At 39.6% G+C, this 21,612-nt stretch overlaps 4 protein-coding genes across 5 annotated transcripts; all 4 read left to right on the top strand.

Moving 5' to 3' along the window:
• Positions 1-358: 358 nt before the first annotated feature.
• LOC103947416 lies at positions 359-4,895 on the top strand. The gene is made up of 6 exons (XM_009358329.3): positions 359-908; positions 2,247-2,332; positions 2,447-2,569; positions 2,706-3,545; positions 3,651-3,867; positions 4,007-4,895. Exons 1-6 carry the CDS (start codon positions 632-634, stop codon positions 4,549-4,551), a joined length of 2,088 nt encoding a protein of 695 aa, XP_009356604.2. The 5' UTR covers positions 359-631; the 3' UTR covers positions 4,552-4,895.
• A 1,352-nt stretch (positions 4,896-6,247) lies between these two features.
• Positions 6,248-8,648, top strand: LOC103947406. Of its 2 annotated transcripts, XM_009358321.3 has the most exons (5): positions 6,248-6,554; positions 6,653-6,734; positions 7,343-7,948; positions 8,056-8,137; positions 8,280-8,648. In XM_009358321.3, the coding sequence occupies exons 3-5, from the start codon at positions 7,937-7,939 to the stop codon at positions 8,486-8,488; spliced, it is 303 nt and encodes a 100-aa protein (XP_009356596.2). In that variant the 5' UTR covers positions 6,248-6,554; positions 6,653-6,734; positions 7,343-7,936; the 3' UTR covers positions 8,489-8,648. The 2 variants fall into 2 exon arrangements, with proteins under 2 accessions (XP_009356596.2, XP_048440745.1); XM_048584788.1 differs by lacking the exons at positions 8,056-8,137; positions 8,280-8,648 and having other exon boundaries at positions 7,340-7,716.
• Positions 8,649-9,110: 462 nt separating this feature from the next.
• LOC125477646 (serine/threonine-protein kinase prpf4B-like) lies at positions 9,111-15,021 on the top strand. Its single transcript, XM_048585012.1, is given in 13 exon segments — positions 9,111-9,500; positions 9,502-9,591; positions 10,137-11,350; positions 11,451-11,847; positions 12,039-12,101; positions 12,645-12,717; positions 13,089-13,245; positions 13,335-13,626; positions 13,706-13,820; positions 13,963-14,126; positions 14,269-14,343; positions 14,446-14,623; positions 14,766-15,021. Coding segments are annotated over 13 exon segments (3,282 nt in total). The 5' UTR covers positions 9,111-9,221; the 3' UTR covers positions 14,951-15,021.
• LOC125468289 lies at positions 14,712-19,870 on the top strand. The gene is made up of 8 exons (XM_048585164.1): positions 14,712-14,854; positions 15,216-15,273; positions 15,818-15,856; positions 15,945-15,979; positions 18,696-18,799; positions 18,902-19,073; positions 19,152-19,274; positions 19,382-19,870. Exons 2-8 carry the CDS (start codon positions 15,249-15,251, stop codon positions 19,868-19,870), a joined length of 987 nt encoding a protein of 328 aa, XP_048441121.1. The 5' UTR covers positions 14,712-14,854; positions 15,216-15,248.
• Positions 19,871-21,612: the final 1,742 nt, after the last annotated feature.

Genomic DNA, 21,612 nt, shown 5'->3' with positions numbered 1-21,612 from the left:
ATTGAGAGACTTTTGCTCTAATTTGATTAAAATTAAAGGACAATTATTACAATTTACTCGATCAATAAATAGAAATACATATCACGTTCGATTTTCATCCCGACGACAGCTGGCAACCAAACTGAGCGAGTCTTACTTTTCCACACCGCGAATTGCGGGCGCCACACTCTCTCTCCCTCTCCTCAACTTGTTCCTTGTCCTGTTGTCAAATGTCCAATTCCAACATGTGATCGATAACAGCACAAAGCAGTTTCCAAACTTTTCCGGGATATTTACGGAATTCCGTAACACCCTTAGATATCCTCGCGGGCTCGCAGCATCCTGCAACTTTCCTGCGGGTCATGCTCGTGGACGAAATCTCAGCCGTCCATCCCAATCCAAAATACCGCAATCTCGAAACCCTAGCACGCCCTCCCCTCTTGAATAATAAGTTTCACATTTGTTCTTCAAACCCTTCTTCCATTCTACTTATAGAGAGGGAAACAGATAGAGAGAGCGCCTCTGGTTCGTGGGTTTGGAATTGGATATCTTGCTCGTCCTCCTCGATTAGGGTTTTGTGTGCAATCAATTCAGAGCCAGAGCTTTGTCCTTTTCAATCAATTAGGGGTTTAAATTGTCGAGCTTTGAGCGGATGGGGGTATTGGTGGCGGCAGCGGCAGACGCACCGTTTCGTTTCCTGAGATGGAATGAGGTGTTTGTGTCGAGCGACAAAGGGCGGAGGGAGGTCCATTACTATCTGAAACGGAGCGACGGCAGCTCAGATCTGGCGGTGGTGGGCAAAGAGAAGAGCTTGCGGCACATGTCCTATCACTATGCGCACCGAATCCGTTCGTTGTTCTCCATGTCTTCGCTCGTTAAGCTCAAGTCTCGCAGAGAGGTCATTGATTGGCTCGATTCCGTCGTTGCAGGTAAATTTCGTACCATTCATTCAATTTATCAATGAATTTCGTTACCTCTCTCTTTCTTTTTTGTTCTTGTTTGTTTTCGGAGATTTGGAGGTTTTCAGTTTTCCTTGTTGGGAAAATTGAAATCTTTTTGGTATTTTTATTCAATGGGTTCGTGTGCCCTTGTTTAAGATCTGGTTGGTTTTGGATGGTTTTGTTAGAGGTGGGCATAGATTTTCTGGGTTTCCTGTACTTTTGTTGTCGATTTATTCATAAAGTAGGGTTCTTTCCCAATTTAAAAAACCGTTCTCTTGCGGGCTTTGTGTTTCTTGTGATGTGTTTATTTTTGCTCAGTGTATTTTATCTTCCTCACCGGTTTTGCAACGTTTATCGCAATCGAAGTTTTGTTGAAACCAAAGTTTCTCTGGTTGATAGGGCGGACTGTTCTAAGGTTCACCTACCAGCCTATACAAAGCTTTCACTACTAATGAGACGAGGATTTTGGAATAATCTCGGCTTCACCGACAGGCCTATACAAAGCTTTTCCTTTTGATAAAGTTTAAACCTTTGTATTGAGAGGTTTTGCATTTGTCTTCATTCCTTTCTCTTGTAATTGCTAGAGCTCTTGTTCTTCAAGTTGGATTAGTTTTCTCTAACTCGGTATAATTCTTGTTGATCCCTTCGGCATGAAGAAAAACCTTCTCGTACTTTTGTCTCGTCATTCTTTTTCCTTTTGGGATCCTCCTTTCCTCTCTGCTGTGTTTAAAACTTGGAACACCTTAGAGACTTTTGTCTTGTTCTTTGCAGCACTTGTTATCAAGTTGCATAGGGATTTTTGTTATTCACTAATGAAGGATCTTATAGGTGGCCTGGCTGGTTTTATGCGTGTGTTCTTGTTTTGAACATTGGTGTCTTACTCTGTTCTTTCAACCTTGACTATGTTCTGTTCTTCATGGTATTGTTGGTCTTCTTGTTTTTATGAACTGACTATGATTTGGGCTGCAGGATTTTTAATTAAATTGTAAGGAGCTGGTTGAGAGCATCAGATCCTTATGCCCTAAAAAACTCTAGGTCAAGACCCTTCATGGCCAAATCTACAATATTTTTTGTTCCCTAATGATCTTTTGCTATCTTTGATGGTTTATATCTTCATATTTTTTTTGTCTCTATGTTTAATCCACCTGTCTGCTATGGATACTTGTCCATTTTATCTGCTTGTTTCATGTACACAATTATTTCTGTTAATAGTCGTTTGCTTTTTTTCTTTTTGGTTTTCCTGTCTGTCTGAATTATCATATAATTTGTACAGTTGTCCCATGGTAAATGTCATTTGTTAATTTGTTTGTTTTGTGATTCTGTCAGATACAGCATTTCTCAAATCACCTGATTTGGGTGGAAGCGTGTCAGATGGTAAAGATGCTTACAAGTTGGGGACTGAAATCTTTAAGGTAAGAAGAATTATGTTGACTGGTGACACTTTATGTACTTACCCCTGCCTGTTTTATGCTTCATACATTTTCATTTCAGTCATCGCTTATATTCATTCTTAATCTTTCTCTTAGGATACTGTATTGCGGAAGTTAGGCAAGCATACCACTGAATTTCTGTGGTTAGGCTCTCCTTGGACATGCAGGAAAAAACGGAGGCATTATCAATCATTTAGCCGGAATGGAGTTGTAGTTTCGGTAAGTTCTATTGGTTTTTTTTATTTTTCATTTACTTCTTGTTTCATGGACATCTTACCGTCAGTAATGTGTTTCCTGTTTGAAAATATTTTCGTTTGACTCATTGTTCTGTTCCCCTCTTTCCAAATGCTTTCAGGTTCATGATTTTGTATTTGTTTTAGCAGAGGAAGATAAACGTCTTGTTGCATACTTAGAAGATATGTACGAGGATTCTAGGGGCAACAAGATGGTTGTGGTACGGTGGTTTCACAAAGTTGATGAGGTTGGTATAGTTTTGCCTCACAATTTTAATGACAGGGAGATTTTCTTCTCTCTTTGTCTTCAAGATCTCAGTATTGAATGCATAGATGGATTAGCTACTGTACTCAGCCCCCAGCATTTTGAGAAATTCAAGAGAGAGGCAACACAAACTCTTTTGAAACCCTTCGTATGCCAGAAGCAATTTGAAAATGATGATGTCCAGCCCTTTGACATTACTCAAGTTCAAGGTTATTGGAAACAGGAGATACTTAGATACATGCACACACTTGCTCCTTCGAAGGCTCATGGAAGTTCTCAACAGCCAGATGAAGGGTTGGAAGCGGAAGAAAATGATGGTGTCAATGGTATCAGACCTAAAAAGAGGCATCGTTCTTCACAAAATGATGACATGCGCTTGGAATTCCGTGACTGGAAAGAGTCTCCGGATGCTGTATGTGATAATGTGGAGAATCTAAGTCAACATGAGACTGATTGCAGAAGTAAAAGCAAATCCTTCTGCCTTGTAAGAGGAGGTTCTTCTGTTTTACCTCATAAAGAGGTGAAGAAAAACCCGCAACAGCATTTAGTAGTTGGTTCCCAGGTTGAAGTCCTCTCACAGGACAGTGGCATTAGAGGGTGTTGGTTCAAAGCTTTGATTATCAAAAGGTACAGAGATAAAGTGAAGGTGCAATATCAAGATATTCAGGATGCAGCTGATGAAGCTAAAAAACTTGAGGTATGCTTTGCTGTCATCTGTATTTTTTTTTTTTGTTCATTATTTTTTGTGCACACCTGTTTTTAACCTATAGATTACTTGAACTTTGTGGTTTCCATGTTGTAGGAATGGATTTTGGCATCTAGGCTTGCAGCTTCTGATCAATTTGGTCTTCGTACTTTCGGTAGGCCAATTGTTCGGCCATCTCCACCATCTAGCAAAGGCAGAGTTTCATGGGCTGTTGATGTTGGGACTGTTGTGGATGTCTGGTGGAACGATGGATGGTGGGAAGGGATTGTAGTTCAGAAGGAACCTGATGAAAGACTGCATGTGTATTTCCCAGGTTTGTCCATTTTTCTCGTTTTTGAAATCTAATAGCAACAAAGAAGTTTAAGAGAATCCAACTGATAATAGTTTTCCTTTTCTCGTTTGTGTTGCTGTTTATTTGCTTCAATATCTGAAAATACTAGCTCTGCGTGCAGGAGAAAAGCGGGTGTTGATTGTTGGTCATGGTGAATTAAGACATTCTCAAGAGTGGTTGGGAATAGGATGGGCTCAGATTAAGGACAGGCCAGAACTTGTGAGCTCAATATCATGTAATTTAGAAACAAAGCAAGTTGTCGGAAAGAGTTCAGATTGCGTGCCAACGCAATCTGCAGTGTGTGACAGCGAACCCTTGAAGAAAGAAGAAACCGGATGTAATAGTTCTGTTTCGCTTGATGAAAGTGATAAAGATGAAAAGGTTAAAGAACCGGGCAAGGTTCCAGATCTTTTGAAGGATGGTCTACTTGCCCAGCTGAAGTGGAAGTCCTCAAGGAAGAGAAGACGTGGTAACGGAAGCTCTGTCCAGAAGCTCCACTGCATTGTTTCTGATGGTAAAAGCGCCCGTCGCCTTGTGGGGTCCGGTGCTTGCGAAAGTTTTAAGATTTCGTCTTCTCTGAAAGTTGACCGTGAGAACTGCAAATATTTAGGGGATTCACTTTTCAGTTCCTCAGTTGCGCCTCCGCTAACAAGTTTAGTGATGTAGGTTTTTTCTTTCGTCATCCACAAAGTATATATTATATCGCGGTGCATCTTTTTGATGCCGCTTTTTATAGGCCCCTCTTAGCTGAGTCGGTAGAATGTCAATGTTTCGTTTGAGAAGCCATTGGATCCGAGTCTCTCTCTCCGTGTACGTATTTAACTATCTGTTCAAATGCAGCAAATGGCCTGACGGGGCCATATGCCCCTGCAAAAAATGTCAGCAGAAATTTTGGGCGCAGGGTAGAGATGTAGGATAACCTTTGTTTTTTTTTTTTTTTTTTTAAGAGCTTTTTACCTGCTCGCATTTTGTATAACGTATTTTTGGTTTAATAAAATTTTGACCCATCACTTGCATAAATGTTTGAGGTGGTTCCCCCTGGAACCCATTTTGGGAAAGGGATTATCTTTGTATCCTTTTCACCAAATCCTATCCATTAACTAATTCGGATTCATGAAATTTGATATAACGGTTAAAGTGATCTTAACTTTTAAAGTGATCTCTTGTTTTTAGCCATTAAATCAAATTTCAAGAGTCAAGAATAGTAGATGGGAAGGATTTGGTGGAAGCGATCTAGAGATGATCCTTTTCCCCCATTTGGTAGTTTATACTTTGTGTTTGTTTTTTAACGAGGGAGACTTCTCTGCATCCTCTTGGACGCCATTGTTGTGTTCGGAAGGAATAGTATTACACATGACATTGTGTCGGAGGAGAAAATTTGTAACATGAAAGGTTGGTGTGTGCCCATTTTTATCCCTACAACTACAATTGCCACTACTGTTGATGCCACAACCGTCCCTTTCACCATTGCACCCAACCACCTCAGCCACTATTGGCACTACCACCATATCCCCACCATTGCTACCACAAGCACCATTGTGGCCGCTGCCACCACCACTCTCTCGTGCTACCACTGTTGCCATCGACACCCTCATTACTATGTTTTTGTAATTATATAACTTTTATAAATTTAACAAACACTTCTTTTATACCCACAATACTTTAAAAAAAAAATTACAATTTATCAAATGTTCAACTAATTTATTTTGCAGCTGATTATTTTTAAAACATAATAAAAACAATTTTAAAAAAAAGCATAACAATTTCAAGTCATGCGTTGTGAATTGAGGAAAAAAAAAAAAGGGAATATGTTGTCTTTCCTTTTGTCATTACCGTTGGCCGTTTGTCATTGTGATTGATCAAATTCCATCTCTTACTTTTGACTCTGTTGGTTGAGTTGCTTTATTTGACTTGGTCGCGCTTAAACACAACAGCTATATACAATTATACACAAACAGCTATATACAATCATACAGATGTAGGGATCCTAGGTTCCATGTACCGTTGCAGATCCCTATCCAATCAACCTTTTTTTCCTTTCTTTCCAGAAGTTTTGAAGCCTGATTGTATGCAATGGATGGGAAGGGATCCTATGAAAGAACAGAGCGATAGGCTTAGGCAGAGCCCACCAAAACGACGACTAACCTGCACAGTTTAATACATAAACGGCTCTAAAATACAGCTGTATCGCAATCAGTATTGCCCTACGACATCAATGTCCTATGTAGGAATGATGTCGTATAAGTATGGAGAAGGAAAAATTAGTGCTCTTGTGGGGGCAAAAGTGAAGTAGATAAAAAGGTACTTTTGTGTTGTTGCTGTTGCTGCTTTAACAAGTTTTAATTTATCTGCGTTTCCCTTTCTTTCTAATTCTACCAACTGGTATGAAGAACTCGATTGCCTCAGAAAAGTAGCAAGGCTCTGTCAGTCGGTATTCAGCCGTGCAGGGGAGCCGCTGCTCGATCATTTTCTCCTTTTCACCTTCTGGTTTCGACAACGAATATCTAATTGCTGTGTTTAAGTTGTGAGATCATGGCCTGCGGTGGTGCTGACCTTCATCATGGCTTAACCAGGAGCTCCCTGCAGGATTCGGAATACTCGTCATGAAGTCTCGATCGCTTTCTCCCGGAACCAGTCTTGCCTCTGCTGAATCCTTGTCCATGCCTCTGGTTTGTTCCCTCTCTCTCCCTCTCTATCTCATTGATTTATTCACTTACATTTTGGTCTTCTTTTGATTATTTATTTGCGTATTTATGGTTGAAAACAGTTGCAGGAAGTCGTTCTCTCAGCTGACATAAGTTGTAGCGATTGCCAAAAGAGACTTTCTGAGATGATGTCAAAATTGGGTGGTAAGTTTCCTCATCCTCTTTCATTAAGATGATTTGGAACAGTCATGGCAAATTGGAATATGAATTTGTTTAATTTTCTTTTACTTTGTTGGTAATAAAATAAAGCGCCTTTACGATTTTTACCTGCACTGTTTACGCAACAAAATGAGCGTCTTGCAGGTAAAATATTTGTTGCATAAACAGTGCAACTTGATATAACTTTACCAATTTTGGTAAGATTGCGAAAAATACGACTACAAGTAAGGTAGTATATACGGAGTTGAATGTTTATGCCACAGAAACATATGGACATACACCAACCCCCACTTGTTGTGAAACATGAAAGCTATGAACTTTATCTGCAGTAGCGAGTAGGTAACTTTAATTCAGAGTGACAGAATGTCCTTTTGGCTAGTTGTTTATGCTATTAGCATAATCCATACCAGTTGTATATGTTGTCTGCTAGTCATGTTTTAGGGCATCCTAATTGGACCACCTCTGCAACTGCATGTGCTTCCATGGACGTTTCTGATTATTTCATCTACTTTTGCAACTTGGGGTCTTTGATTAATTCCCATAATCCAAATTACAATCTCTTAAACCATGACACTAATTTCTTTCATTAGCAGAGATAGAATCTGTTGTGGTGAATGTGTCGGAGAAGAGGGTGACGCTCGTATGCAGATACCCGGTGCAGCCAAAGTTCCATCCACTCGGCTAGTCGCTGCAGTAAACAAAAACCCTCTGAAAAAAATTTCATTGATTCGAAGGATGCTTCGTACTTCCTCAAGTTGATTGAATATTCCAAGCCAAATAAGTCCAACACAAATGTTCCTCGTTCCTTGAACAAAATTCGACATGTATTTTAGTTTTTTCTCGCTGATTAACCGGTGATATGTACATAATTAAGTCCGTTGTTTGATTCCACGGTGTTTTGGGACTCGATTTTCTGTAACATAAACCTTTGAGTTGAAGAAAAGTGAGATGCTTGACCTTGCCATAATGTCAGGAAACAGGCAAAGCTTTAGGGTGAAGTTTTAAGGAACAAAAATGCCTCTTTCTTAACTTGGAACATAATCAGATCCCAAAAGTAGAGAATATCAGTTGGCTCACAATCCACATTTTTCAAATATTCCACAAGCACTTTTTTTTCCATCAACTTTTTCTCCCCCAAATAATCAAAACAACAAAATTTTATCTCAGGTTCTGACAATTCCAACTTCATGGCAGGAAAGGCAAGTTCTTGTGTTTCTCTTTCTCAACAGTTTAAAATTTCAATTTTCCGAAAAAAATCGGAGATTTTGACGAGGCTATGCGCCTTTATTTTGTGCATGAATTGCAGTATTGTTGCTTGGTGATGAGGCTCAATATTGACTGCAATGCATGCTGCAGAAAAGTAAGAAGGATCCTCCTAAATATGAAAGGTAAGATATCCGTCGAAGTAGGCATGAACGTCCTTAAATTAGAGTAGTTTCAAACATTGTCTTGTTAAAAAAAAAAATATACGTTTAAAGGTTCTAATATGTTTGAAAACTAATAATCCGATTTTTTGATTTGGTGTTGAAGAAATAGAGACACATTTGGTTGAGAAGCAGCAATGCAGGGTGAGTGTGTGTGGGAGGTTTGTACCGGCAGATGTTGCCATAAAGTTGAGGAAAAAGATGAACCGCAGAGTTGAAATTCTAGAAATCCAAGAGTTAGATGGCAGCGACGAACAAATGGAGCAAAGGGCTATGATTACTACCATTAGACCACATCAATTATATTGCTACTAGTAATTAGCAACAATTCAAATGTCCTTTTTTTCATTACTTGTTGGTATATGTACATTAGAATGTCAATGCTACAATAAAACCTCTTGTGAGGGAAATTATTCATTGTGTTGAAAACAATACACAAAGTATTATAATACAATTGGTTGTAATATTTTTTTTTGTCAAACATTGGAAAAAACCTTATGATAGAACTTGATTTATCGCATAGTATCTAGGCAAACTGAAAAATTTATGCAAATGCAAAAGGGTAATGCTAGGGAGACTAAATTTGGATACAAAATTTGCAGACTAAATAATGTGTCACCAATAGAAATGAACACATTTATCAAATCTTAAGTAATAAACTAATCATCAATTTCTATATCCTTTAGTTTTAAATTTTAGTCTATAAATTTAATCTTCTTAGCAATACACAATGCAAAACGGAAAAACATTTTTTTTGGGTAAATAAAGGAAAAATGTATTTGGGCTGCTTAATATAGGCCCAAAAATCTAAAATATTGGCCCAATAAATGGATAAAACAGCAATAGAAGACCATCAAACGCAAATCTCAAATATCGGCCCAATATATGCCACATTCAAAATCTCAAATCTCAAAAGTATTTGTAATTTCGTTAAAAAAATCTCATAAATAAAACCAAATCTCTCGCTCGCTCACGTAATTCCGACTCTCGCAAAACCCCCAAAATTCGAAAACGACAAAAAGCTCAACCCCTAACCCTAGATTTCCCGATGACCAGCGACGCCCAGGACTCGCATCGCAAGCACCGTGGTGCCTCTTTCGATGACGAAGAGGCCGTCGAGAAGTCGTCCAAGCGCCACAGGCACCGTCACCACCGCCACCACCATCGTCACCGTCACGGCAGCAAAAAGCGCGAAGAGGAGACCAAGGCTGTCGTCGACGATGTCGAAGCTCCTTCACCGCGGCCTGTTGAGTTATATGATTCCGGTGTCAATGGTTCTATGCCGGTTGAAGACGTGGAGGAAGGCGAAATTCTCGACGAGGAGGGATGTCGGTGGTCGAGATGATGGCGTTTCCAATGCGGAGTCTGGTGAAATTGAGGCTTCTGGAGTTGGCGATCATTCTAATAAGCGGAATCTGGTGTGTTCTGATTTCCCCCCATTCTCTTCTGATTTCTCATTGATTGTGCCTTTGGTTGCTGAAAGTTTTTGTTTGTTTTGGAAAATTGGATAATTTCCCTGCTGCTTGCTTGTTTTCATGAAATTTATAATTGATCGGGTTTCAAATTTAAATGGGGTTTCTTTTCTTTTCATTTCCAAAATTCTGTTAGTTGAAAATCTCGGAAATTTTGGTATTTTAACCGTTGTTTCAGTGGCCAAATGATTTTTATAGTTCTTTTTCAACTGTGATGAAATTTGTTTGGTGAGAGCTTGTTCAAGCGGCTGAGTCATAGCCATTGTTTCATACATATGTAAGAACCCGCTCTTGCACTAGTCGAACATGAATCAATTCCAAATGAAGTTTCCTAGGCGTTTCAATCAATGAAGGCTGATGGCTTACTTTAATTTGTAAGAGTTGGTTACAATTCATATTAAGTTATTAACGAACTTTTTTATTTTGTTTTCCTCAGATAAGTGTTAATTACTGCTTGCACTTAACTTTTTTTTCTTGGTGTTTTTTGGCAGAGAGACAATGACATCAATAAAAATACAAAGACCGTGGAACACCTGCATGATGATGATGATGATGATGATGCCCGCGGTTGTGTTGGTGGCAAGTCTCGGAATGAGGCTGGTTTGCCTAGAGATTCTATTGTTGAGCCTCAAGATGAATTAGTTTCCAGTGGTAGTGTAAAGGATCATGCAAATGGGGATTTGGACTACCAATCTCACAGAGAGGAGAAGAGGCGACACAGGGAGTCTGGGTCTCCTTCTAGAGGAAGTGATAAGAGAAAGAATTACTATGATGATGAAAAACTGTATGAAGATGGAAGTAAATCAGCTGATTGGAAAAAGTTATCCTCTGGAAGTAGTGGGGACAAGTACAATGCCTTGGTGCGTTCACCATCTTGTGATAGGCGCGGTGATGAGCTACATGGTAGGGGCAGATCAAGGTCATATGATCGTTTGAGGGAGAGATCTCGTTCCCGCAGTATAATAGAAGAAGAGCCTCTTTCGAAGAGGAGACGTTATCATGAACGGGACACCTCTGCGTATGTTGAGAAAAGCAAGGCTGTGCACGGCTCTGATGATGAAGGATTGGCTCCGGGTATTGACAGTGTCGATCTGAGGAGGGATGATGAAAGGGAACACAATATTAGTTATAGCAGATACTCCGGATTAGGCCATAGTCGAGAAAGAGAGAGAAGTAGGGGGAGGGAGGTGGATCAGGAGCAGAGAAGGGAGAAGGATCAAGAAAGAATCAGGGACAGCGAACGGAGAAGGGAGAAAGAAAGAGAAAGGAGTAGGGATAGGAAAAGGGGAATAGGACGAGAGCATAGCAGGGAAAGAGTGGTTTATATGGAAAGGAGAAGGGAAGAGCGACATAGGAGTAGGGACATTGAGAATAGGGATAGGAATAGGGATGATAGTAATAGGAGCAGGGACAGGGTCAAGGATGATAGGGACAGAAACATGGAGAGGGGCCGAGATAGGGACAGAGATACAGACCGAAAATGGGAGAGGCAAGATGATAGAGACAGGGATAGGGGTCGAGATATGGAGAGGGAGAAATATGAACATCATGAGGATGGCTATGGAAACCGAGATAGGCATAAATCTGCTCGATCAAGGCGTGATGGAAAAGAATACGACCAGGACAGAAGAAGTAAAACTGATCCAGCAAAGGTACAGAGTCCAAAGAATTATTCTGTCGAAGGGGATGAAGACATGTTAGAAAGGTAGTTGCTTGTTTTAAACACCAACCCCTGCCCCGCCCCCCCTTGCCCCTCCCCTTCCCATTTTTTTTACCATTTGATGTATATATTCCCTTTTTTGTAGAGATGAAGATGAAGACGAAAGCATTCAAGTTGCTGGCCAGGAAGAGGATGATGTGGATAGAATCAAGGAAGAGTCTCGGAGAATAAAACAAGCCATCTTAGAAAAATATAAAAGTCAGCAGTCACAGCAAACAAAAGAGTTGCGTCTACAAGAACAAACTGAGTCACAGTTGCAGAAGCATTTTGAGCCTCAGCCTCTGGAGCAATCAGCGGATAAAGGTCCTGCAGATCATCTGGAGCAATCAGCAGCTTCTGTCAAACCTGGTCTAGAAACTGATGATGGAAGGAGTGATGGGGATGTGTCTGTTGCTGCATTTTCTGTTTCACCTCAGCAGAATGGTGCTGATACTTCTAGAATGCCTTCTGGTGCCACGGGGCTTGGAGAGGGTACTCCAGAGGTCAGTCCACTCTTTCTGAAATTCATATTATCCAGACTTTTTATGATAATATTTTTTTTTTTTAATTATTAAACGTAGATTCATTTGTTGTCGAAACCCAAAGTTTTGACATTTTACGACCAAACCTGGCTTGCAGGGTTTAGAATTTAACTGATTTATGTAAATTTTATTTTTATTTTCAACTTGTGCAGAGTGAAGGAACTGTTGCCGTTGATGATATTTTTGGTGAGACCCCAGTTGGAGTTCAAAAATTGGTGAGTTTCAATGTCATGCATATGTTAGTTTCCCATGCAGTGCAACTTTATTCTTGCAATTATGGTGTGGATTAGAAATTGATAAAAGGTTCATTAAATATAAGTCTAATCTTGTATCCTGAATAACGTTCATGTAGTTGAGCTGGTATTAGTTTGCTTTAATGTGCTCATGTTTTTGTTATGCATGGACAACAACGAGAAAGCATTGGCCTTTTTTCATGTTGCTTGTTACTCTGCGCTTTAGTTTACATGTTTATCTATTTGTGATTGATTTTGTCATTTTTGTTGTGACTTTGTATTCATGGCAGTTTCTTTAATTTCATAGTTTTACACGGGCAATATCTGAATGACTTTTTTTCATTGTCTCATTTGAAAGATTATCTGGACTCTGGAGTGCCAATTTTTAATTTTTTTTTTTTTTGTATGTTTCATACTCAAATTACATCAACGTTTTGGTAGTTTTGGTGTGTGGGAACACTAGAATGATTATCAGTCATATAGTGTACGGCTAGACTTAAATCTTATGCTCTATTTTGTGTGCAGGGAAAAGGAGATCGTGTACGGATTGAAAGGAGTGGTCTTCATGATAACTGGGATGATGCAGAAGGGTACTACAGTAAGTATATGACCAGTTCTTATATGTCTTTCAAATTATTGCTATTTCTTGCTGGGAATTTTCTCCACCTGTGCTAGGCTTTTAATGGTCCCTTTCAATTAACAGTTGCATTACCATGCCTCCCTCCCTTCTTCATGCGGTGCTTTAATAAAATCTCGCATCTCCATATAGCCACTCATGTTCTCTCTTGTTGCCCGAATTAGTTTCTACCCTATTCCTCCTTGTTTACAGTTCTCGGTTGCATTTTGAAGTTATACAAAATACAATGCTGCGTTACTTGATTACCTAGGTTGATATTTCATCCAAGATATGTTTTATTTTCTTCCTACTGTCTTTTTACTTTTCTAATTTATTACGATGATCCTGTGAAGGCTACCGGTTTGGAGAATTACTTGATGCTCGATATGAAATCACTGCTGCTCATGGGAAGGGTGTGTTTTCGACAGTAGTCCGTGCAAAGAACCTTACAGTTGGTAATGGTGAACCTGAAGAAGTGGCAATTAAGATGATACGGAGCAATGACACCATGTAAGTGATTATGAGACCACTTGCATTGTTATTGGCTTTGGTTTTCTATCATTCTTTTACCCATTTTATTGCTTCTTTTATGTGAATAGGTTAAAGGCTGGAATGACTGAGTTGACCATATTGAAGAAATTAGCAGGTCACGATCCAGATAATAAGCGCCACTGTGTTCGTTTTCTGTCGAATTTCAAGTATCGAAATCATCTTTGTTTAGTGTTTGAATCCCTTCATATGAATCTTCGTGAGGTCTTAAAGAAGTTTGGGCGCAATATTGGTCTTAACCTAACTGGCGTCAGAGAATATGCTAAGCAGCTTTTTATTGCACTGAAGCATTTAAAGAACTGCGGTGTCCTTCATTGTGATATAAAGCCAGATAACATGCTGGTAGGTGTCTACTACTCTTTTTGATGATTGGATTTTATCTCAAACCATTTATGTTTCTCATTAATAATTTATGCTTCAGGTAAATGAGTCAAATAATGTGTTGAAGTTGTGTGATTTTGGTAATGCCATGTTCGCTGGAAAGAATGAGGTTACACCATACCTCGTCAGCCGCTTTTATCGTGCTCCTGAAATAAGTAAGTTTTCTTTTCTTTTTTATTAAGCTAATGTTAGTTGATTCAAGTCATGGGAGGCATTAATTAGTATTTTAAATATATTGCTTGATTAATATGTTCCACCTGAAATATTGATCTGGTATTTGATATGTCTTGGTTGCAGTTCTTGGCTTGCCTTATGATCATCCACTGGATATCTGGTCAGTTGGTTGCTGTTTGTACGAACTTTATACGGGAAAAGTTCTTTTTCCCGGTGCTACAAACAATGATATGCTACGTCTACACATGGAACTGAAAGGCCCTTTCCCAAAGAAGATGCTTCGGAAGGCAAGTATTGGGTTTGACATTCACCAAAATTTCTGTTTATGTATGAATATTTTCTAATATATCCCAACTGTTTTGCCCGTTCTATATCAATAAGGTATTCATTTTGCTAATGTTTTTCTTGTCTTGGTTTTTGTACTTATAGGGAGCTTTTACACACCAACATTTTGATCAGGATCTGAACTTCCATGCTACAGAAGATGATCCTGTTACAAAGAAGGTAAGCATCTGTGGTCTGGTTTATTTCTGTCTATTTCTTGTCAAGTATCAGAGTTTTGTGGTTTCCTGTCAAGCTTACGAGGTTTAAATTCTGCTTGGGCAGGCAATCAATCGGGTGATTTTTAATATAAAGTCAAAAGATATTGGATCACTTATTACGGGTTCTGGTGAGAATGCAAAGATGCTAGCTGACTTTAAAGATCTTTTAGATAAAATGTTTGTATTGGATCCGGATAAGAGGTTGACAGTATCACAAGCTTTGAACCATCCTTTCATCACTGGCAAGTGAACCCTGTTGCTGATTTTCTGACTCCAGAATTCCTGTTGCGCTAGATATTTGTACATTTTGATCTAATTCATACAGTTTCTAATAATTGGGCATTGTCTCTCTTCTCTGTGATGGCCTGAGAGCTTTTGGCACAGTTTTGGCATGGTTGAAGTCAGAAGGGGTGATGTTTTGGTCAGGAGTACTCATCACTGGCGGGGGTTCTTTCCCTTGTACTGTTTCTATCGTAAGACAACTAGCCAAAGACGTCTTTTCCCCCTGTAATCATTTATGGTTGGCAAATGTGAAAATTAATTACTTCCGTTATAATTTTCCATCATGATTTTATGTGTATTCTGAACTTGGTTTCTGCAATTCAATCTGTGGTACAACAGAAGATATATTTATCTTCAAGAGTTGTTTTCTTACTTTGTACTTCTATGTATTTATTTTCTTGGTTGCTTGTATTGAAGTTCATTCTTTAGTTTATGATTGGTAGGTTTGTTAAACATCCTTCATTTTCATGTCCTTTATGTCAGCTGTAACTTTACACCCACTGTATCTTAATTATTTGGGTTCTGGAGATTCTAATTTAACTTTTCATTCAGGATATGTGATACCAGCAACCCTCCAGTGCTTAGATGCTTAAAAGGAACCCAGGAGAAGGTACCTTGGTTTTGCTTATTAGGAGAATATTGTGAGGGACTTGGAAATAGATGTCTTTATGTTGCATGCTTTGTTTTTCTGTTCCTAGATGAAGCTACTGGGTTGACTTGGAAATCTATTTAATTTGAGTCTTAGTGTCACTGCTCTAGATTCATTTGACGACTTCTTGTAGCTTCTTTCTCTTCTTTTCTTTTCGGTGTCTGCTATTTGTTCTGCATTTGAAATTGTGACGATGGTTTCTTAATTACTACTGTATTTGTTATCTGAATGTCTTAATGCATGTACATGCACTCTGAAATGTGCATTGGTTCTTCTAAAACAGGGTTCAGTTGACGTGTTGTACCATGTCATGTTTGTTTTATTTGACATCATACTAAATGCATGAAATTGTATTCAGACATCTGTTTTCCTGTCAGTCTTTGTTTGTGCTTGAGAGCATTATATATATTACTTATTTTTGTTTGTTCTACCCTTTAAATATATGCATATCCTAATGAGATTGCATTGCATCTGATTCATGGTCGTTCTGGAGGCACTTGCACAGGAGGCATGAGGCTGCTGTTTGATCTAGAACAAATTCAGAGTAAGTAATTTAGGTTATGAATTTGCTTCTTGTGTGCAATGTATTTCATTACGATCCATGGTATTGACATTGTTGTTTATGTTTTTAGGGTATGGCCCCCATGCTCCTGCTCCTGCGACATCTGTACGTATATTCAAATCATAGTTTTTATTTATTTTGGTGTGCAGTTTTTGTGAAGCAAAATTTTACTTGTATTCCTATGGAAAATACTTTAGAAATATGGCTATAACGTGGATACTGGCTAAACAGTTTTGTTAAGACTTTAGGAACCTAAAGAAAACACAATTTAATTCCTATTGAAAAATTAAAACATTAACTAGCATAATTGGTCTCCCTTGAAACTGATGTACTTATGGATGTTGCTTAACCTTATTTGATTTCACGACGTTGAACTACACTTTCGAACACACCTGGAATGAATACAATGACATGAAATCAAACAAGGTTAAGCCACATTGTCGGTCTGCGCCTTCAGAGGTTGATTCTTGTTATTTGTCGGCTACTCAAAAATTATTACTTGTACCCTTGTGCACCTGACTTTAGTTTCTCTTTACCATTTTCTTACGACTCGACAATTCTTTCGTTGTTGTTCATTATTGATGATCTTGAAAGGAGTTGATACGTCAAATAAGCTGTTTTGTTTATAATCAGTTTCAATAGAATATAGTGATAGAAAGCCTTAAAAGAAAGAAATGTATTGCCTTGGGATTGCTTCTATTATTGTTTGTAGCTTTTTTCATGTAATTAGTTGGGGTTCTGCTCTTGGTTTTTCGTTTGATGTTCACCGCCAGCAAGTTGGTATACAAGTTATGCTGATCTAATGACAGATATACTCTTTTAGTTAACTCGAGATGCTATGCTAGCTACTCATTCAGCCGGGTTGATTTGTAATTTGAAGATGAAAGTGTTAATAGTCGTATGTATTCTGCATATTTTTCCTCTAGTTTTATTGTTTATTTTCATCCTACTGAACTATAACCGGGATCAACTTTCTTTGGTGTGCTACATAATTTACATTGACGATGCAAGAGTTGTAATCTTTCGGTTCCAGACATTTTGTATTACTTATGTTAACGCGTGTGGTATGGCAATCGGGGTTGATGGTCTCTTGCAAAGATGGATTCGTTCTCAAATGTTAGATGCCGACGAAAGTTATGTGAGACTTAGCGGTTTGCATTTAAATTTCTACAGCTTGTTTTCGTGATCCTTCAATACTTTTGTAAATCGATGGTAACATGTTACCTAAACCCCCTTTTTTTTTTCCAGCAGTGGTGGTGAATGTCAATTGCGTGGGTTAGTGCTTTTGATAAGTTTACACTTGTAGACTAGCCGCCGGGTTCTTTGGGGGTTGGGGGACCAGTTCTCTTGCTTTCTTCCAATTTTTGGGTCATATGAGAAGCTTCGTCTTCAAGAATCTTCGACTCCACACCCAATTCTCCAAATAAGTCACCTAGTCCACACTGAAGAGTGCTCACGACCACCCCTATTCCTAGATGGGGAAATGTTGTTTCTATCTGGTTGGTTGGTTGGAAATTTCGATTGGGACACCCCATTCTCCAAATGTCGACTGGTAGTATCAGTTTGTACCATTTCTCTAGTAGATGCGGGACTTGCGTATATTGGCGGCTCCCAACTTTGTTAGAGAGATTGTACAAATATGTGATAAATGTAGCATTACTCGAGAAAAAAGCACAAACTGAACAAAAATGTTATTCTTACAATCTGTTTGCATCATCTTCTTAGTATAGATGAGATTCATATGTATTGGTGGGTTTTACTTTATCAGAGAGTTGATACAAATGAATATTGCTACCATCTCTCTAATAGGGATCCGTTAACTTATGTGGGTTGTATCTCTGTTAGAGAAATGTTACAAATGATGGTTCAAATAGATAGTATACCACAGCCGGCTGAGTCACTTTGACTTACGTGTCCCAAGAGCGTAAGAACAAGTGGATGCTTTTTCTGCTTGCTCCTCTTGGCGGAAATAGTCCAGCTCATAACAAGCCGCGTTTTATCAAAAGCCACGTTTCCTCCACTTGTGCATGATTGTGGAAACTTAGCCCCTAAGCCTAATATAAACCCTAATAAACAAAACAAAATACCACGTCGGCAACACCTCCTCCTCCTCCAAAGTCCGAACTAGTCATATAAAAGTCGTACCGTCACCGAGTTTTTCCCCATCGTCGTCACCCCTTAAAGCAGCAAACGATCCAGGACTCGTTTGTTGCCTTGCTCTTTCTACCTCATTCATTGGAATTATCCGGAGTCAGAGAGAGAGAGAGAGAGAAGAAGGTGAAAAATGGGAAGAAAGCTCGATGCTTTGCTTGGAAGGAGTCACAAGACCTCGGCCAAGTTTAAACCAGTTTTGAACCTCGCTCTCTCCCGCCTCGCCGTTCTCAAAAAACAGCGCCAGGTCAAGTGCTCTCAGGCTCGATCCGACGTCGTCCAGCTCCTCCAGCAGGGTCACCAAGATCGAGCTCTTCTTCGCGTAAGTTCCGTTTTAAAACGTTCAATTCGGAGTTCATATAACTAAAAAGGAGTGTCCAAACCGCTACTAATCTAATTACCAAAAATTTAAGAATGCTCGTAAAACTACTTTCTCGAAAAGCACCTTGGATTTTTAATAATATTTTTTATGTGTTTTAAAATGCTTTCAGATAACAAAGGACGCTTACATGTTTATAATAAAAGCAATTATAGCAAAGGCGCATATAAGCGTTTCCTACCAAAGCATCCCAAACAATCCTTATAGCTTAACGATCAAATTTTTCTACGGCTCTTATTTTTCTACTGGAATTCGAGGCTGAGAGACTTTGTTTTGTTTTGTTGTTGGCAGGTGGAGCATGTGATTAAGGAGCAGAATATGTTGGACGTGTTTGTCATGATCGAGGGTTTTTGCAACCTCGTGATCGAAAGGGTTCATCTCATTGAACAAGAAAGGTTTGGTTTTTTAAACTAATTAGTATTAATCTAACTTGAGTACTTTTGTTTAGTTGGCATCATTCTAATTTAATGACTTTTGCGGTGTCTTTGTTCACTTAGGGAATGTCCTGATGAACTGAAGGAGGCAACATCGAGTTTGCTCTATGCGGCTTCAAGATGCGGGGATTTTCCGGAGCTTCAAGAGATTCGCGCGGTTCTCACTGCTCGTTTTGGCAAGGAATTTGCTGCTCGTGCCATCGAAGTGCGCAACAATTGTGGAGTCAACCTCACGGTAATGATCCGGAACAGACTGAAGTTTTCCAATTAATTTCGGCATGTTAATGATTTGTGTGTTTTTCGGTTTTTGAAGATGATGCAAAAACTGTCAACTAGGATGCCAGTTTTGGAGGTCAGATTGAAGGTGCTCAAAGAAATAGCCGCAGAGAATAACATTGTTCTGACGCTGGAAGAGACGTCTTCTGTTTCCATTGAGGTATGGAATTTCAAAGAACTACGAGAATTACGAGAGGATTAGAACTGAGGTTACTTTGAAAATTATTCATGGTATCTGAGGTTTGCTGTGCGTGATCAATAATGCAGGATAAATCGGATGCGAACAGGGCCAGTTCAAGTGGCACAGGACCAGCGGATAATGTGCAGGCTTCTGCAGAAGAGACCGGAAGAGATGATAGGTTCTCTGGTTCGATTAAGCCAAGGAAATACAAGGATGTAGCTGATGCTGCGCAAGCAGCCTTCGAGTCTGCAGCTTATGCAGCAGATGCTGCAAAAGCAGCAATGCGACTCTCTAGGTCTGAATCTCAAGATCCCGATGATCAAAATAGTCCGGGAAGTAAACGAGGAAAGCTATCTGACAAATATGAGTCCTTTAAAACTGAATCAGAATCGCCGAGTGAGCAAAGTCAAGGTGAATTAAAGAGGTCAATATCTTCTTTAAGTTTAGATTCAGATGGAGATGAGGTGATTCCAATGTCCTCAGATGCCGTAGGGCAGGCCAATCGTTTTGGGAAGGATACAGTTTTTCATGAGAGTGAAAGCGACAGCGAACCTGTAAACACGAGAAATTCCTGAAACAAGCGACAAGAATACGTGTACAAAATAATATTTTGTATTAATGATTTTGGGGTTACAATCTCTTTGTAATTTGGTCCTCTGATTCTATCTTCGTAGGGTGTGGGTTTGTGGATGAGTTGTTGATCCAAAGGGCCGTCGGGGCTTGATCTAAGGATGCACAGCTGATGAATGGATCTTCAAGGGGCGTTGGGCTTGATCTTGAAGGTTGATGGATGAACGGATCTTCAAGGGCTTTTGGGCTTAATCTTGAAGGATGAACGGATGTGTGGATTTGTTGAGGTTGTTGATCCAAAGGGGCCGTTGGGGCTTGATCTTAGGATGAACGGATCTTCAAGGGCTTCTGGGCTTAATCTTGAAGGATGAACGGATGTGTGGATTTGTTGAGGTTGTTGATCCAAAGGGGCCGTTGGGGCTTGATCTTAGGATGAACGGATGATGAGCGATGAACACTTTCTTCAAGGGCCGTCGGGGCTTGATCTTGAGTTGGTGGAAGTTCTTCAAGGGCGTTGGGGCTTGATCTTGAAGGTTGATGGATGATGAATGATGAACGAAAAGTGCTTTCTTGATTCTTCGGGGTTTGCTTGAGAGCTTTAGAGTTTCAAGGCTTCTTTCTTTCTTCCTTCCTTCTTTTCTTCTTTTCCTTTCTCCTTCTCCTTCCTTCCTTCTTTCTCCCCCCCCTTAAATGAATGCCTTGGCCTCCTATTTATAGAATTCCAAAACTTGATTTTTGGATTTAAATAATCAGATGAAATAAATCATTTCTGCCAGGTATTGACACGTGTCATATTTGATGACTTTTCCAATTTATTTCGATTTTTCGTTGAGTCACACGCTACATGTAAAATTTATGTGATACATGAGCGTTGAAATTTTAATTATTGGTCAACATTCATTTCACTGAAATTTTGATGTCTACAAATGCCCCCACTTCAAGGCGCGTCGTAAACATGTGCTTGTCACGTGTAGAAGATGCGTTTTGAAGTCCCTTAATGTAGATGTCAACCCAAGGGCCGTCGAGGCTTGATCTTGAATTGGGCTGGAAATTTCTTCAAGGGCCATCGAGGCTTGATCTTGAGCTTGACTGGAAGATTTTCTGGTTTCCTCCAATCGTTGATTTTCCGCAGGCTTAATCTTGAACTGTGCTGGAGGATTCTTTTGGTCTCCTCCGAAGGTCTGAACTTACTCCTTTTATCTGGAGTTGAATTTGATTCAAGGGTGGTGAACACTTGATTTTGAATCGGACTTGTGATTTCTTCAAGGGCCATCGAGGCTTGATCTTGAACTGGGCTGGAGGATTCTTTTGGTCTCCTCCGAAGGTCTGAACTTACTCCTTTTATCTGGAGTTGAATTTTTGAATCGGACTTGTGATTTCTTCAAGGGCCATCGAGGCTTGATCTTGAACTGGGCTGGAGGATTCTTTTGGTCTCCTCCGAAGGTCTGAACTTACTCCTTTTATCTGGAGTTGAATTTGATTCAAGGGTGGTGAACACTTGATTTTGAATCGGACTTGTGATTTCTTCAAGGGCCATCGAGGCTTGTTCTTGAACTGGGCTGGAGGATTCTTTTGGTCTCCCCCTACCGTTGATTTTCCTTTGTGCTACTCTTGAACTGGGTAGCAGGATTCATACACATGGCAGGCAAGCACGAGGTGGAAGTGATGACCTGTTTCTTTGTTCAATCTTTCCCCAATTTGTATTGAAGAGGGTAGATCGGAAAACTGACTCCAAGTGCCGTCTGAT

The sequence above is a fragment of a genome, unplaced genomic scaffold, assembly GCF_019419815.1.
Source record: "Pyrus x bretschneideri cultivar Hongxiangsu unplaced genomic scaffold, Pyrus_bretschneideri_v1 Contig22, whole genome shotgun sequence".
Lineage (NCBI taxonomy): Eukaryota > Viridiplantae > Streptophyta > Magnoliopsida > Rosales > Rosaceae > Pyrus > Pyrus x bretschneideri.
This window is presented reverse-complemented; position numbering and strand designations above follow the sequence as displayed.

Coding starts and splice junctions, on each gene's coding strand:
- LOC103947406 (XM_009358321.3), top strand. Junction 8,138..8,279: donor GATCCTCCTAAATATGAAAG/GTAAGATATCCG, acceptor TTGGTGTTGAAG/AAATAGAGACACATTTGGTT.
- LOC125468289 (XM_048585164.1), top strand. CDS start 15,249: ATGCTTAAAAGGAACCCAGGAGAAG. Junction 15,980..18,695: donor CTCCTGCTCCTGCGACATCT/GTACGTATATTC, acceptor TGTTGTTGGCAG/GTGGAGCATGTGATTAAGGA. Junction 19,275..19,381: donor CGTCTTCTGTTTCCATTGAG/GTATGGAATTTC, acceptor TCAATAATGCAG/GATAAATCGGATGCGAACAG.
- LOC103947416 (XM_009358329.3), top strand. CDS start 632: ATGGGGGTATTGGTGGCGGCAGCGGCAGACGCACCGTTTCGTTTCCTG. Junction 2,570..2,705: donor GGAATGGAGTTGTAGTTTCG/GTAAGTTCTATT, acceptor AAATGCTTTCAG/GTTCATGATTTTGTATTTGT. Junction 3,546..3,650: donor ATGAAGCTAAAAAACTTGAG/GTATGCTTTGCT, acceptor TCCATGTTGTAG/GAATGGATTTTGGCATCTAG.